The 18,180-nt window shown below is 43.1% G+C and overlaps 1 protein-coding gene across 1 annotated transcript in view; it reads right to left on the reverse strand.

Annotated features, from left to right (window-relative positions):
* pip4p2 (phosphatidylinositol-4,5-bisphosphate 4-phosphatase 2) overlaps positions 1 to 18,180 on the reverse strand; it is a 119,607-nt gene that overhangs the window by 55,336 nt on the left and 46,091 nt on the right. The window contains exons 3-4 of the mRNA XM_070876277.1: positions 13,895 to 14,001; positions 5,620 to 5,743 (exon numbers count right to left, since the gene is read on the reverse strand). Of these exons, the coding sequence (XP_070732378.1) occupies positions 5,620 to 5,743; positions 13,895 to 14,001 (231 nt within the window). The remainder of the gene's footprint in view (positions 1 to 5,619; positions 5,744 to 13,894; positions 14,002 to 18,180) is intronic.

Genomic DNA, 18,180 nt, shown 5'->3' on the forward strand with positions numbered 1-18,180 from the left:
AACAGCCTTCTCAACTTTTCCTGCCACCTCCAAAGACCTGTGTATGTATACCCCTAGGTTTCTCTGTTCCTGCACCCCCTTTAAAATTGTACCATTTAATTTATATTGCCTTTCCTCATTCTGCCTATCACAGTAAATCATTCTACACATCTCTGCACTAAATTTCATCTGCCAGGTTTCTGCACATTTCACCAGTCTGTCTAATCCTTTACCTCCCTTAAAATATTATCTTTTTTTCTGTGCTGATCAGGTCTCTCGGTCCATTTTAGAGACTGAATAATTTCCAAAAATTGGGCTCATATTGACTTAAAATAGTCCCAGATGGAATAGCACAAGACTAAAGACTGATCACAGAAATGACCAGATCATTCTTGAATGCTTCTTTTACATGTCAAACCAAGGAGGTACAAGTTATCTTGTCAGCAGTGCAAGAAGCTTAATGGTGTCCAAGTGAGATAATTCCTTATGCTGCCTGAAAAACGTAACCAAAAAAGTTATTTTGCTGATTTATCATTTCAGTTAACAAATGGCCCACATGCTTAAGCGTTCCAGGTATTATCTTGATCCCATGTTATTTTCAAAATTATGCCGTGCTCCAAAATGACACAGGCTGACAAGGAAATGTTGAACTAATACTATCCTCCCAAACTTAAATTCTCTCATACAGCCTGAAAATAGTTGCCTCATGTAGATTCAACACCTCTCCCTTCCAACCTGAAGAGCTGTCTTAATGTTCAGCGTGAAAGCGAGTCATTTCCTCAGACAGCTTTAGCCCATGTTAGGTTGGACATTCATCAGCAGAAAATAAGTGATTTTAATGCAGGATGACTGTTGTTTTGCATAGATCGCAAAAAATGGCTCATTTGTTAGAAATGCCTAATCATTCAGGAGACATCTTGCTCACCTTGGTGTTGACAAATTCCTTTGAATTCTGCTGGTTTTTGAACAAAATAAAAATCAACAAAGAGCCTCAAAGTCAGGCAGACAACATAAAAACTGAAAATGAAGTCAAGCAACACAAAGCCTGTAAAAGGGAAAAAGCGGCAAAAGGCTGCAGAAGAGAAATGATCCCTGCACTGTCAACAGGACAGATAGTGGAGTGAATCCAACTTGACATTACATGAGAATCTCTCCAAGTTGGCTAAAATTGAATTCTTCATTTTAGTAACAGTACATGAACAGAAGTTGAACCGATTGTACCAAGTGGCACCTTCTGTATGTTTTGTCTACTGTGGAATAAACCTCTTTCACAGTAGAAGACACAAAAAACATCCCAATAGTGGATAATCAAGGGGATATAGGGAGGGAGGAACTTAATACAATCAGTGAAATAGTACTCGGATAAAATAATGGAACTAAAGGCAGACAAGTACCCTGGACCTGATGGCTTACATCTTAGGGTCTTAAAAGAAGTGGCTACAGAGATAGTGCATGCATTGATTGTAATCTACCAAAATTCCCTGGATTCTGGGGCGGTACCAGCGGACTGGAAAACCGCAAATGTAACACCCCTATTTAAAAAAGGAGGGAGATAAAAAGCAGGAAACTATAAACCACTTAGCCTAACGTCTATCATTGGGAAAATGCTGGAGTCTACTAAGGAAGTAGTAGCAGGACATTTAGAAAAGCATAATTCAATCAAGCAGAGTCCGCATGGTTTTATGAAAGGGAAGTCATGTATGACAAATTTGCTGGAGTTCTTTGAGGATGTAACAAGCAGGGTGGATAACGGGGGACCAGTGGATGCAGTGTATTTGGATTTCCAGAAGGCATTCAATAAGGTGCCACTTAAAAGGTTACTGCACAAGATAAAAGTTCACGGGATTGGGGATAATATATTAGCATGGATAGAGGATTGGCTAACTAACAGAAAACAGAGAATCGGGATAAATAGGTCATTTTCCGGTTGGCAAACAGTGACTAGTGGTGTGCCGCAGGGATCGATACTGGATCCTCAACTATTTACAATCTATATTAATAACTTGGATGAAGGGACCGAGTGTAATGTAGCCAAGTTTGCTGATGATACAAAGATGGGAGGGAAAGCAAATTGTGAGAAGGACAAAAAATCTGCAAGGGATGTAGACAGGCTAAGTGAGTGGGCAAAAATTTGGCAGATGGAGTATAATGTGGGAAACTGTGAGGTTTGGCAGAAAAAAAATAGAAAAGTAAATTATAATTTAAATGGAGAAAAATTACAAAGTGCGGCAGTACAGAGGGACCTGGGGGTCCTAGTGCATGAAACATACAAAAGTTAGTATGCAGGTACAGCAAGTAATGCAAATTGAATGTTGGCCTTCATTGCAAGGGGGAGAGAGTATAAAAGCAGAGAAGTCCTGCTACAACTGCACAGGGTATTGGTGTAGCCACACCTGGAGTACTGCATATAGTTTTGGTCTCCGTATTTAACCAAGGATATACTTGCATTGGATGCTGTTCAGAGACGGTTCACTAGGTTGATTCCGGAGATGAGTGGGTTGACTTATGAAGATAAGTTGAGCCTATATTAATGAGATAATGAGGTGGATGCAGAGAGGATATTTCCACTCATAAGGGAAACTAAAACTAGGGGACATAGTCTCAGAATAAGGGGCTGCCCATTTAAAACTGAGATGAGAAGGAATTTCTTCTCTCAGAGGGCTATAAATCTGTAGAATTCTCTGCCCCAGAAAGCTGTGGAGACTGGGTAATTAAATATATTTAAGGGGAAGATAGACAGACAGATTTTTGAGTGATAAGGGAATAAAGGGTTATGGGGAGCATGGAGGGAAGTGGAGCTGCGTCCATGATCAGATCAGCCATGATCTTATTAAATGCCGGAGCAGGCTCAATGCAGGGGCCAGGTGGCCTACTCCTGCTCCTATTTCTTATGTTATCAAACAATGCCTTACTTAGTATTAACTTGGCATGGATTTGGAGAGATTTGGACCTTCTGGCAATTACCTTAAATCTGTGTTTCGACCCTTTCGCCGATGGGAACAGTTTCTCTCTGTCTGGACCCCTCATGATTTTGAACACCTTTATCAAATCTCCTCTTAATCTTCTCTGCTCTAAGGAGAACAACCCCAGTTTCTCCAGTCTATCCACATAACTGAAGTCCCTCATAAATAAGAACATAATAGGAGCAGGAGTAGGCCTTACGGCCCCTCAAGCCTGCTCCGCCATTTAATACGATCATGGCTGATCCGATCATGGACTCAAGTCCACTTCCCTGCCCACTCTCCATAACCCCTTATTCCCTTATTGTTTAAGAAACTATCTTTTTCTGTATTAAATGTATTCAATGTCCCAGCTTCCACAGCTCTCTGTGGCAGCGAATTCCGCAGATCCACAACCCTCAGAGGAAATTTCTCCTCATCTCAGTTTTAAATGGGCAGCCCCTTATTCTAAGATCATGCCCTCTAGTTCTAGTCTCCCCCATCAGTGGAAACATCCTTTCTGCATCCACCTTGTCAAGCCCCCTCACAATCTTATATGTTTCGATAAGATTATCTCTCATTCTTCTGAATTTCAATGAGTAGAGGCCCAACCTACTCAACCTTTCCTCATAAATCAACCCCCTCATCTCTGGAATCAACCTTGTGAACCTTCTCTGAACTGCCTCCAAAGCAAGTATATCCTTTCATAAATATGGAAACCAAAACTGCATGCGGTATTCCAGGTGTGGCCTCAACAATACCCTGTACAACTGTAGCAAGACTTCCCTATCTTTATACTCCATTCCCTTTGCAATAAAGGCCCTGTAACCATTCTTGTAAATGTTTTCTACATCCTCTCTAAAACTTTCACATCCTTCCTAAAGTGCAGTGCCCAGAATTGGACACAAGAATCCAGTTGTGGCCAAACCAGTGTTTTATAAAAGGTTCATCATAACTTCCTTGCTTTTGTACTCTACGCCTCTATTATGAAGCCCAGGATCTCACATGCTTTTTTAACCGCTTTCTCAACCTGTCCTGCCACCTTCAACGATTTGTGCACATATACCCAAATATCTCTATGTTCCTGCAGTCCCTTTAGAATTGTATCCTTCAGTTTATATTGCCTTTTCTTGTTCTTCCTACTAAATGGCAACACTTCGCACTTTTCTGCGATAAACTTCATCTGCCATGTGTCCACCCAATTCACCAGCCTATGTATATCCTCTTGAAGTCTATCCCTATCCTCCTCACTGTTCACTATACTTCCAAGTTTTGCGTCATCTGCAAATTTGTTAAATAGTGCCCTGCGCACCCAAGTCCAAATCATTAATATATATCAAGAAAAGCAGTGATCCTCGTCCCATTCCCTGGGGAACACAACTGTATTCCTTCCTCCAGTTTGAAAATCAACCATTCACCACTGTTCTTTGTTTCCTGTCACTTAACCATTCGTATTCATGAGCCACTGTTTCTTTTATTCCATGGACTTCAACTTTGCTGGCAAGCCTATTATGTGACACTTTATCAAATGCCTTTTGGAAGTCCATCTACACTATATCAGCTGCAGTGCCCTCTGTTACCATATCAAAAAATTCAATCAAGTTGGTTAATCACGATTTGCCTTTAACAAATCCATCCTGGCGTCCCTTAATTAACTACACTTGTCCAAATGACTGTTAAATTTGTCCCAGATTATCGTTTCTAAAAGCGTCCCCACCACCAAGGTTAAGCTGACTAGCCTGTAATTGCTGGATTTATCCTTATACCCTTTTTTAAACAAGTGTATAATATTTGCAATTCCCCAATCCTCTGGCACCACCCCCGTAACCAAGGAGGATTGGAAGATTATGCTAGTACCTTCGCAATTTCCACCTTTACTTCCCTCAGCATCCTAGGATACATCCCATCCGGCCCTGGTGACTTCACTACTTTAAGTACAGCCAGCCTTTCTAGTATCTCCACTTTATCAATGTTTAGCCCATCCAATATCTCAACTACCTCCTCTTTCAGTATGACTTTGGTAGCATCTTCTCCCTTGGTAAAGATAGATGCAAAGACTCATGCTCAAAGTCCAAGTTAAACAACTTCTGCATCATCTACACCCAATCATAGCCCTCCTTCCACCTGCAATTTTTTTTTAAAACTGTACTGAAAACAAGTTCAACTTATCTTCATCACTTCAATATAAAAATCTTCTTAGTGGCCAAAAAGGAAATTTGATCCACATAGCCTAGGTCATGCCAAAAGGGCGAATTCAATAAATCGAACGCACCCAGCAAGAGAGCAGATCTTGCAGGTAGCGTTTTGGAAATTGCAGCCCCAACATCTGTTAAGCTTAATGGATAGAAATGCTCAATTATGGAATCATTCCAAATGCCTTCTAAGGGAATCAGCAATCATGCCACTGGATGTGAGTCATTAAATCTAACCATATACATCAAACCACTTGCAAGTTAGAGCACTTGGGCCCACCAACAGAACTCTACTCTGGGTACATAATGCTGAAAAAAACCAAAAATGCTCACTAATGTGCAGTGAACATGAGCTAATCAAAGAAAGTAAATGTGTTGGGGAGGGAGTTACTGCATAAAAATCATTTAGTTCATAGTTAAGTCTTTCCTAATTAATTCTAGAGTTGGCAAATCTTCCTTATTCATTGTTATCCATTATCTAACTCTTCACTTAGTAGCTGCATACGTACCAGAAAGGTATTCCCACAATGTCCACACACCACACGTGTACCTGCAGGTTGCACTGGCAGGGCAGGCTGAGCAGGTTGTTCTTCTGGGATCAGCATCACTGGACCCAAATTAATTATGCGTCTACTGTGGGAACCAAGGGCTACATTAGATTAGATATTTTGTACTGATCTTTAATATAAACAGCTCTGAAAATATTCAACACTTGTTACAGGTATTATAGTAAACTAAAGTTAATTCCACTTATATCAGGCCCGGATTTATGGGATGATGGTTACTTTGGATGAAATCACAATTCTTAAACTAAATCAATGTAGTTCAATAATAAATAAAAATGGCTGCTAAAACAGCTTAAGATTCAGACTTTTATTTAAAATCACAATTTTGTATTGGGATCAGGAATAGAACCAACTGCAGTACCAACTATAATATGATTGCACATCACAGCTGATCTGGGAATGCTAGCGTTGAACTAAATATATACCTGCATTTATACCGAACTGGACAATTGGAGATGCCACTTAACTCACTCAGGACATAACAGACAACTGCTTATAGCAGACAAATTACCCATATATAAATTGGTCTGTTGCTCAGTGGCATCTCTATATTATCTTCTCTCCAGGTCAGCTCTGTTAAAAGTCCACTGGGATTACTCGAATGCATGCCAACGATATCTCCCTGCATTGGGGAGAGAAACTTCATGTACACCTTTTAAAAATCTATACCTTTACCATGCCATCCCTATACAGTAGTAAACAGCTAGAAGTTTATCACCCTTCTCAATGTCCATAGGCCATGGGGTTTATGCTCACCCATCTTAACTTATGCCCCCCTTCCTGTATTTCCAACACAGCAATGGAAGGGAGTGGAATATGATCTGGAGGAAGATAACAGCGATGAGGAGTAGGGTGGGGGGTGGGGAAAGAAATGTATTCATAATAGACTATGAACAGGATGAGGATGAGGATGAATAGGCTAAACAAGGGTCCCCAGATCAAGATCCTACCCTATGGGAACTCCCTGACGCCGGAGGAGAGTTCAAGGAGGTTGAGGAACACAGAGCACGAGGTCTCTGCAGCAATTCATGGACAAGAGAGTCTCCAAATTCATCTATTTTACCCATTATCATCATCATCCTACTTATTTTCCTCATCATCAATTCACAAGGATGTATGTATTTGTCCTCATCATCTTCTTCCTCCTGTGCTCCCCATTCCCGTGGTCAATCTGCAGAAAAGGAGGATAGAAGCTAAGAGTGGAGGAGCTGCGAGGTCAGAGGACATGAAAGTTGGAAATGCCTCCTCTGGTGCCTGCCTCTCATACATTGCAAGATTTGTTAAGAGCCATATCTTTCTCCCTAAATCAGTTAGCAGCAGAAATGGCAACGAAAGTCAGCAAGGCAGTCGGACAAAATAGTTGACCCCATCCTCTCAACAATCAGGACAGTCAGATGAAAACAGCTGGGCCAGAGCTAACTAATACAGCCCAAATTCAATTGGACAAAGTTGAATTCAAGCCAGAAAGGCAAGCATGAAGTGTTTACGAGTATGGTTAACAGAGATTCTGTATAAACTGAGAGAAGTAAAGCTTGTAGTGTGTATCACTATTGCATTTAATGCCTCGGAGCACAATGCAAGGTTTAGACCGTATTAAAGAAAGCATTTGCTAAGCTGGGACAAGACAACAAAGGCATAAGACAGCAATATAGGAGGAGACTCATCACAGATTCTCCCAAGGGGAAATGAAACATCCAGGAAGAAATGGAACAGCCGGCGCCACACGTTAGACTGCCCAAAGGACCAATTGCTATCTAATGTAGGCAACATTGAAATTCTAGACTCAGCTTTTGTTTCTCAACTTGTCCCCTTGTCCTTTTGCCTTGCACCATCATTCCTTTTGCCTCTTAATCTCTTCTGCCTTCCACCCAATCACAGACCTTCCCTTTTGTTCTTTCCTCCCCTCCCCCCTTCCCTGCCCCTGCACTTGCTTAAAAATCTGTTACATCTCTAACTTTTTCCAGTTCTGACAAAGGGTCAACAACCTGATACGGTAACTCTGTTTCTCTCTCCACAGATGCTGCCTGATCTGATGAGTATTTCCAGCATTTTCATTTTTTATTTCAGATTTCCAGCATCCGCAGTATTTTGCTTTTGTAATGTTGAAATTGAGCAACTGTAGACCCACTTTATTAATCCTCATGAGAACCTCATAGTCAAATCATTTACTATATTTTGGATAGAACCAAACTGCAGCTGAGATGTGGCAATGCACCAATTACATTGTGCCAAGAACGTTTTAAATTATTTGTTGATTTAATAGCCACCACCGTAATGGTAATTTAATACTGGCTACTAATTAAATGTTAAATTAAATATTGCTTGTTGTAACCAAAGAGATAACAGAAAACTAGTTGCAACATTAGTGTTTTATCTTGCAAGAATATTTATTGTGTTGATGTAGCTGTATTACATTTAAATAGTTACAACGGCTGTGTCTAATTTAATCTTTGATAACTGGCAAGAGGAAGTAGCTTAGTTCAGTCAGGTTGTACTATAATCTAAAGTTAACTAACTCAGGGTGTAACTAATAATTACTCTGAACTGTTCTATATCGCAATACAGAGAAAGCTGATGCAGTATCTTATAAACCTTAGACATATGCAGTAGAATTCCAAACTAACTATACATATTCAGGCTAAATATTGGACGTCTCAAGACACTATTCAGTATACATGGGAAGCTTTCTGCCATTAATGCATTACCTTATAGTATATATAGTATCCTCCCTAGTTCCCTCCCTCAGTCTCAGCACTGAGCAACTCCTCATCCTTGGTGATTTTAATCTCGATCTCATCTCCCCTTGCCATCTTTCTTCTGAATTCAATGCTCTCACTTGGGGTGAACCCTTATCCACTGGGTTCTGATAGACTGAATCGGGAAATATTATTTAATTTTGCTTGAGGAGTCAGGTGATGAGAGGTTGTCAATTTAAAACAGTAATTGAGTAAAGAGACAGTTCAAGAGAAATATTTTTATGTGGAGTTGAAGCATTGAACGCTTTGCCATAGGAAATGATTGAAGTAAAAATATCTGAAGAGAAAAATGCGAGACTATGGCAAGAGAGCAGCCAGTGGGGCAGAGGAATTCAGATGGGATGACTGGCCCTCCTCATCTATAATTACCTTCTAATATTGTAAACAAGACGACTTACATGAGCCCACCCTATGTTCATTTCTGTATGAATAGAACAGAAGGAACTACGAACAACAGCAACTTGTATTTATATAGTGCCTTTAGTGGAGTTAAACGGCCCAAGGCGCTTCACAGGAGTATTATGAGATAAAAAATTTGATACCGAGCCGCATAAGTAAAAAAAAGCACAGATGACCAAAAACTTGGTCAAAGAGTTATATTTTAAGGAGCATCTTGAAGGAGGAAAGAGAGGCAGATAGGTTTAGGCAGAGAGTTCCAGAGCTTGGGGCCTAGGCAACAGAGGGCACGGCCACCAATGGTTGAGCGATTATAATCAGGGATGCTCAAAAGGGCAGAATTAGAGGAGCGCAGACATCTCGGGGGGGGGGGGGGTTGTGGGGCTGGAGGAGATTACAGAGATAAGGAGGGACGAGGCCATGGAGGGATTTGAAAATAAGGATGAGAATTTTGAAATCGAGGTGCTGCTTAACCAGAAGCCAATTTAGGTCAGCGAGCACAGGGGTGATGGGTGAGTGGGACTTGGTGAGAGTTAAGACACAGGCAGCTGAATTTTGGATGACCTCCAGTAGGGTAGAATGTGGGCCAGCCAGGAATGCATTGGAATAGTCAAGTCTAGAGGTAATAAAGTCGTGGATGAGCTGAGGCAAGGGCGGAGACGGGCGATGTTAGGGAAGTGGAAGTAGGCGGCCTTTGTTATGCTGCGGATGTGTGGTCGAAAGCTCATTTCAGTGTCAAATGATACCAAGGTTGCGAACAGTCTGGTTCAGCCTCAGACAGAAATTGGGGAGAAGTTTGGGGGTCAGTGGCTAGGGATTGGAGTTTGTGTCGGGGACCGAAAACATTGGCTTCGGTCTTCCCAATATTCAATTGAAGGAAATTTCTGCTCATCCAAAACTGGATGTCGGACAAGCAGTCTGACAATTTAGAGACCGTGGAGGGGTCGAGAGAAGTGGTAGTGAGGAAGAGCTGGATATCATCAACATACATGGAAACTGACGCTGTGTTTTCAGATGATGTCGCCAAGGGACAACATGTAGATGAGAAATAGGAGGGGGCCAAGAATAGACAGGCCAAAAGCTGCACAATATATTTCTATGCCTGGGCATGGAGCAGTTCATTAGCCCCTTTCTCAAAAACACTATAGGACATTCCTCTACCATGACGAACTATTTAATTAAGTTCAAGTTTCACAGGAATTCAAGATTGCTTGGCTGGCTGAAATACCTCTAACAACAGACCTTCAAATAGTTGTGTGTCTGGGAATGGGTTCTTCAGTGAAGCATTTTGGGTCATTTTTATTATGGTAAGGCACATTATAAGTACAAGAGATTGAAACAATGACAACTTCCAAGGTCCTGGTGAGCAGCAAATACCATTAATATCAGCTGATGACACTTGCATATTCTAACACCTATACTGGAAATTTTCTCAGGTGATCTCCCAATCATCACAACTTTGGTGGAAGCCCCAGATAGATGCAGAAATGGAATTTACAATGATCTTCAGCCAAAGTTATGGTGGTTAATCAGGGGAAACCTCGAGGAAATTCATCACGCTAACCTTTCAGAGCCTCTGTTTATATAGTTGGAACCAACCAGCTTTCACAGCAGGCTGGAACAGCATTTACATTCCTGGATAACACACTTTACTTACAGGTGGAGCTGATATTCAAGAAAAGATAAACAGATGCACATGTTTCCAGCCCAAGGCACTCTATTGCTGTTGTAGAGTTTGTCATTGGAGCTTAAAGCCTTGAATGCATAGGTTAGCCCTGGTCTCCTAAAACCATCCTGCCAGTGTTCCTTATCCTGCCAGGGGACTGTGGACTGCCATATAATTAAGGCATAATGTATGCTTCCTGGATAACGACCACTGATATACAAAGTGATGGTTCTGTGGTCAGATACACAAGCATGAATTCAGAGCAAACCCTTTCTCTTCATGTTGGCCATCGGGTTAATATGTGGATCCCTGATGCCGAGATTCGGGCCATCTTTGATGTCTTGCACCCAAGGTGATAGTTTTGTGTTCTGTCTATTTGATGTCTCCTTTTAACAAGGAAAGTGATGACAGTGTTGCCCCTTGTAAATAAAGCATTTGCCACTTGCTTGATATATGTAACCACTACAGATTGCTTGATGTGGCCGATGTCCCCTTGTGGTGGCTTGCAGGGATTCAACTTTCACTTCTATGGGAAAAGCGTTCTCTGCTCCAGATATTGCAGCAGATGGTACAACAATGCGATAGCCATGCCTTGTGCAGCAGAGACAGGACTTTGTTGACATGTTTAGTTATACACGGAGGGTCTATAAAAACAGATTCATGGGGTAATGATGGGTACAAACAAAATACCTCAGGAAAGATTTTAACTGCTGGTAGAAAATTGATGATAGCAGGTCACCTGGCCATTATATATTTAAGTCAATGGAAAAGAAAGTCCAGCAGGGTGCATTACAGGTGGCCAAGCGGCTACAGTTGTCTGTAGTGCAGTTAAAATTAAAATCTATCCCTGCAGGTGTTGTTAGGCCTGATCTGTTCTCCTCTCATGAACCTGCTTTACCACATCTAAATTTCGCAAGACTCTCAGAAACCTCAAAAGAATTCCCAGCCTAAGCATTTGGTATGGTGCTCCTTAAATATTCGCAACAACCAAGAATAATGAGTGAAAAAGAAATTACAAAGGTAGCAGATTAGACAAAACATATAATGCATGGAACAAAATTTAATTCTCAACACAAAAAATACTTTTATGCAATTATGTTGATCTTTTAAGAAGTATACTTGAGGAAGTTAAGTCGCAGGACTCAAAATGTGAATATTTTGTCATCTTCTTAGGCAGTCCCTCGTATCGAGGATGACTTGCTTCCACACCAAAAAGGGATGAGTTCACAGGTGTTTCAACGAAGGACCTAATATTCCAGGTCGCGAACTACATCCTGAAGGGTGGAAGATGCCTGTGCGTGGATTTTTTTGACGTGTGATGGCCGTTGCACACCAGCCACCACACGGGCTTGACAGAGCTAGGTCTTGTTCTAGTGGCAAGGATTAACACCAAGATGATTGGAGACCAGCTCTGCTGCACGGACCTAGTGCGCACACACATCGCAGTGTGGGCTGGCCCGTGCTGCCCCTGGGCCCTCGCCTCTTCTGGCCCCGAACTCACGCCTCTCCTGGGCCCCGATCATGCTGTTCCATGATCTCTCACCGCTCCTCCGCCCCAACCTCGCCGCTCCTCTGTTGCTTTCCGCCTCTCCTGCTCTAACTGCCCGCACTCCAATCAGCGACCTTGATTTTGCTGACGTCCAATCCAGTCGCCCTTCTCCAAGTCTACACCTTCTCCAAGTCTACAGCTGTACGCTGAAGGAGCATGCGTGTTCACTGCTCACAGACCACAGGTCGGGGCCTCCATGCTGCTCACAGACCACAAACCGACAGACTGTAATTACACTACTTAATCACCGGGATCAACTCCCTGTTAGCTACCATAACTTTGGCAATAGATCAATGGAAACCCCGCTTATGCATCTATCCGAGGGCTTCTGATTATCTTCTGCATATCCTCCGCCGACCTTCTGCCAATCCTTTGCCGATTTGCCAAGCAAAGTTCTACCAGCAAAGTTCTGGCAGTTGATCAGGAGATTCTCCCGAAGAAATACCCACAATTCAGGCACCTTTCCAATACCTCTTACCATGCTGTCTGCAGAAAGCAAGTCTGTGCTTCCTATGAATCTAAATTTCATTTTGTGTGCAATCAATACACGCTTCTACCATTAGGTCTACACTGGCAATAAGATGGACAGTGACCTCAGATTGTTCTAAATGGATAGAAAACATCACTGATAGACTGTTAAAAATCAGATTTATGCAGAAGCAAGAACAAATCAGCTGATTGTATAGATTAGAATTTAAAAAAATTAATTCTCAGGATATGGGCTTCGCTGGCAAGGCTTGGCATTTATTGCCCATCCACAGTTGCGCTTTAGAAGGTGGTGGTGGGCCGCCTTCTTGAACCGCTGCAGTCGGTGTAATGAAGATGCTCCCACAGTGCTGTTAGGGAGGGAGCTTCAGGACCTTGATCCAGCAACGATGAAGAAACGATGATATAGGGCCAAATATTGCAGTCGGAGGCTTCCCGCAAACGGATGTCTCCAACCAAATTTTTTTTTTTTTTTTTATAAACGCAAGTACCTGGTGGTCCCAGAGTAACAAACACTTTGGCTCCAAGGCCTAGATGCGCAGCCCAGCGCAGAGGCCCACGCATCCCAGGAGCGTACGGGCATCCTGGAATCACGTGGGCCTCGACCACCAATGTAGTATTCTCATTGGTAGGAATAGGAGCCCCGAGCTCCATTACCATTAATGAGAATACCCCTAAAGACAAAAAAAAAACACACATAAATAAAAAGACCACTTTTTTAAAAAGAAATAGAAATTAAATTAAATTCAATGTTTTATAAAATAAATTATTTTGAATTAAAAAAATGTTTTAATTGTGTTAAACATAAACTTACCTTCATAGGCAGGGTTTTTAAATATAAAAATAAGTAATATTTTATATAGGGAAAGTATCCACCATGGGCAGAGACCTTGCATCAAGTTCAGAATATCAACGACTTTCTTTAAATGAGACTTGTGCATGCCTGTAGCGTGACCTCATTGTGTTCCCAAATATTGCACATTGCTCAATTCTACCTGTAGAATTTTGTAAATTTCACCCTACATAGGTTTTGTTAGATAATCCCAGGTCATTTTATTACCATTGATGAACTTTTACCTTGGTTATTCTTTTTCATTATGCCAAAGGGAACATCTTATTAAAAAAAAAAATGAATTTTTTTTCTGGTTAAACTCAGTCATTTTGTCACAATGTCAAATAAAAAGCAGTCCCAATTCATTTTGACAGGTTTCTCTCATCTTGTTGTTAACAGGGTTTACTAAAATTATTTTTCACAAATGTCCCCTTTGTGAACAAATGGACAATAACTTGGAGATTTCAGCAAGTTCCTGATTTAAAAAAAGCACTGTATCCCTAAAGACAACAATGCAGTAACTTCATACCAACCAGTTAGGCCTTGGACACCCTATGCGTCGTGATGTGTCCTTGCAAATAAGGAGACAATTGCAAGGGCATCGTACATACTTCTTTCCTGCTGGAGGATTTTTGATTGGCTGAAAAAAAACACAGCATTTAATTTTTTTAAATAAAATAGTTTCTTCTATAAATATTTAAAATAATTTGCTACTGCAAATCCCAATGCTAGAAGTCATGAATTGTAGTAGTCTTGTTCAGGTTACAGTAAAGTTATTCAAAGTATTAAAGTGCACAATATGGGCCCAAGTTTCCACATGATTAGTGCCTGATTTTTAGGAGCAACTGGTGGAGAACGGACTATTTTAGAAATCGCAATCCTCCACATTTATTTTTCTGCAGTTCTAGTCAGGTAGAACAGTTCTAGTTTAGAACAGAATTTTTTCTTCAAAAGGGGGCGTGTCCGGCCACTGACGCCTGATTTGAAAGTTTCCACAGTGAAAATGTACTCCAAACTAAAGTAGAATGGAGCCAGTGAAGATTTTTGTAGAACTGAAAAAACCTGTTCTACACATTAAAAAATCAGGCGCAGGTTACAAATTAGGCGTCCAGAACAAGGGGGGTGGAAGGGAACTCATTAAATTCGACAATAAATCCTTATTTATACTTCTACAAGTATTATACAAATAAATCCAACCTGAATAAACATTTATAAGCCAAGAAAAGATTAAATAAACCATCTTCCTACCTGTGTGAAAGTGCTTCAGCCAGGGAGAATTCTGCAGCCGTTCGTGCCGCTGAGCGGGAGGGGGAGAGAGAGAGAGAGAGAGAGAGAGAGAGAGAGAGAGAGAGAGAGAGAGAGGAGGGGAGGGAGAGAGAGGGGGGGAGGGAGAGAGAGAGAGAGAGAGAGAGAGAGAGAGAGAGAGAGAGAGAGAGAGAGAGAGAGAGAGAGAGGAGAGAGAGAGAGAGAGAGAGGGGGGGGGAGGGAGAGAGAGGAGGATGGGAGAGAGAGGAGGGAGGGAGAGAGAGGAGGGAGGGAGAGAGAGGAGGGAGGGAGAGAGAGGAGGGAGGGAGAGAGAGGAGGGAGGGAGAGAGAGGAGGGAGGGAGAGAGAGGAGGGAGGGAGAGAGAGGAGGGGGGGGCGTCGGGTCGGGGAACAGGAGCACGGGTCGGATCAGTCGGGGGGGGGGAGCGGGGGTCGGGTCGGGGGGGGGGGGAGAGCGGGGGTCGGGGGTCGGGTCTCGGGGGGAGTGGGAAGCGGGTGTCGGGTCGGTGGTCGGGGGAGCGGGTCTCGGGTCGGCGCGGGGGGAGCGGGTCTCGGGTCGGGGGGTGCGGGTGTCTGGTCGGGGCGGGGGGAGCGGGCCTCGGGTCGGGGCGGGGGGAGCGGGTGTCAGGTCGGGTCTGGTCGGCGGAGGGGGGGGTGGGGAGCGAGTGTCGGGTCTGGTCGGGTGGGGAGCAGGAGCTGGCCGTGGGAGGAGCCTCATTCACCCAGCCCCAGTGAGGCCATTCAGCCAGGGCTAGGGGCTGCGTGCTTCAGGCCCCTCCCACACAGTTCGGTGCCTGGAGCTACTGCACTTGCGTGCCGACTGTAGCGCGCATGTGCAGAAGTCCCGGCACTGTTTTCAGCGCCGGGACCTGGCTCCGCCCCCCCACAGCTCGTGCTGACTGCGCCAAGGGCCAGAGGACCTGTAAGTAGGTGCAGACTACCGAGGATTTTTTTAGGCGCGAAAAACGAGCGCCCAGCTCGGAGGGGCGCCCGTTTTTTTTCTTGTGGAAACTTGGGCCCTATAAGTCAGAACCTTGAAAATACAAAACTCCTTTCGAGTAAAAGTGGGTTCCTTCTGCGAATACTGACAAACGAAATATTCTTCAGTAGGCCAGGACAGTGTTTCTTTGCGGAGGGGGGGGGGAAACTCTTATAAAATCCAGAATTCTCAGAAACATGAGACAAGAAATGGTTCAAATCAGCCAAGGTGGTGAAAGGGAACAATATTTACCTCCAAAGAATTTTCCTTAGAATTAGGTATAGTACTTTACTCAAAAATAAGTTTTGGAGCTTCCAAACAAATTGATTTAGGGATTACCTCCTTGGGAGCCTGATCAACTGAGGACTGCAATAAGAATGCACATCATCTACCAAAAGAACACCAACTTTTTTTTTAAAAAGGCAAGAATAGGTAGTAAACATGTCCTGTTACAACAGATACATTCTGACAGATTCCAAGGAAGCCAAAGATCGCAATGCAAATCCAACAATAAATGGAAATATTTGGCCTTGAAGAACTGCCTGTCAAGCTTAAAATGGACAGAAAGTATTGTATTGTGGATCCTGAATCTAGCATAGTACAAAAAATGTCAATTGATTAAGGAACCAGGTCCTCTCGGAAACAAAGTGAAGTATGCAATTAAATGCTAATTACGCTTCAGAGTTGCAGTGCCTGATAAAAAGCCAATAACAATGTTGGAAAAAATGCAAACAATTTAAGAGATTTCAAAATGGTGAGAAGCTAGGAAATGTGGAAGATCTAAGAGATTTAGGGGTCCATGTACAGAAATTTCCTTTTAAAAACTAGTGGACAGGTACAAAAAAGTAAAAATGCTAATGAAATGTTAGCCTTTATATCTAGGGGGCTGGAGTACAAAAAGGATAGAAATTATGCTAGAATTGTCTAAAGCTGTAGTTAGACCACACTTGGAATACTGTTCAGGTTTTAAGGAGCGTCTTAAAGAAGAGTGAGAGGTCGAGAGGCGAAGAGGTTTAGAGCGGGAATTCCAGAGCTTAGGGCCTTGGCAGATGAAGGCATGGCTACCAAGGGTGGAGCAGTTAAAATTGGGGATGCTCATGATGCATATGATGCATCCTTTCTTACGTCCAAGATGGATGACCTCATACTTGCCCACACTGAACTCCATCTGCCACTGTTTTGCCCACTCATTTAATCTATCAGTGTCCCTTTACAACTGTCTGGCCCCATCTACACTACTTACAGTGCCATCTAACTTATAGGGCCCAAGTTTCCACATGATTTGCGCCTGATTTTTAGGAGCAACTGGTGGAGAACGGACTATCTTAGAAATCGCAATTCTCCACATTTTTTTTTCTGCAGTTTTAGTCAGGTAGAACAGTTCTACTTTGGAACAGAATTTTTTCTTCAAAAGGGGGCGTGTCCGGCCACTGACGCCTGATTTCAAAGTTTCCACAGTGAAAATGTACTCCAAACTAACTTAGAATGGAGCAAGTGAAGATTTTTGTAGAACTGAAAAAACCTGTTCTACACATTAAAAAAATCAGGCGCAGGTTACATATTAGGCATCCAGAACGAGGTGGAGGGGAGGGGGGGGGGCGGAAGGGAAGTCATTAAATTCTACAATAAATCCTTACTTATACTTCTACAAATATTATACAAATAAATCCAACCTGAATAAACACTTATAAGCAAAGATTAAATAAACCATCTTCCTACCTGTGTGAAAGTGCTTCAGCCAGCCTCACAAGTTCGTTCGTTCGTTCCCGACGGCAGGGGGGGGGGGGGGAGGAGGAAGCCATTCCCGACGGCGGGCGGGAGTGCGGGACTGACCGACCGCCCGCCCGCCCGAACGCAGCGGGGGGGGCGGGGCGGGAGGAAGACGTTCCCGACGGCGGGCGGGCACGACCGCAGCGGTGGAGGGGGGGGGGGGGGGGGGGGGGGAGGAAGACGTTCCCAATGGCGGGCGGGAAGGAGACAGTGAGAAGGCTGCAGGAAGCCTCAGTGCTGATGGCAATGTGCTTTTATTAAAAAATGTTCAAAAATTAAACAGCTACAAAGAACTACAAAAATGGCCGAATGCCAATGTTTCCTTCACACTGCGCGTGCGCAAATGCTCCGGCAGGAAAAAAACTAATTTAAATAGTACCCGCCCCCTCCCACTTACAAAATCGGCGCGAGTGTAGGCTCCGCCCCCCTGGGCGCCGCGCCAAACAAACAAGGAGCTGCAGGGCTCTCCAGAATCGCAAGTTTTTTTTCCGGCGCCGTTTTAGGCGCGAAAAACGGGCGCCCAGCTCGGAGGGGCGCCCGTTTTTTATCGTGTGGAAACTTGGGCCCATAGTGACGTTAGCAAACTTGGATATACAGCTCCATTTTTCTTCATGAAACCATATACAGTACTTGGAACAGTGAAATTGGGCAATTTGAGTATTATTCCCTGGAAAGTATCAGTCAAGACTCTCAAGAAAAAAGTCAGAAAGGAGAGGGAAAGAATATACATCCACAGACAGACATCATTAAGTGCTATGTTAGCATGTGTTATATTTTACTGGCACCTTACCAAGAATTATATGAG

Source organism: Pristiophorus japonicus, chromosome 1 (assembly GCF_044704955.1).
Source record: "Pristiophorus japonicus isolate sPriJap1 chromosome 1, sPriJap1.hap1, whole genome shotgun sequence".
Taxonomy (NCBI): Eukaryota; Metazoa; Chordata; class Chondrichthyes; family Pristiophoridae; genus Pristiophorus; species Pristiophorus japonicus.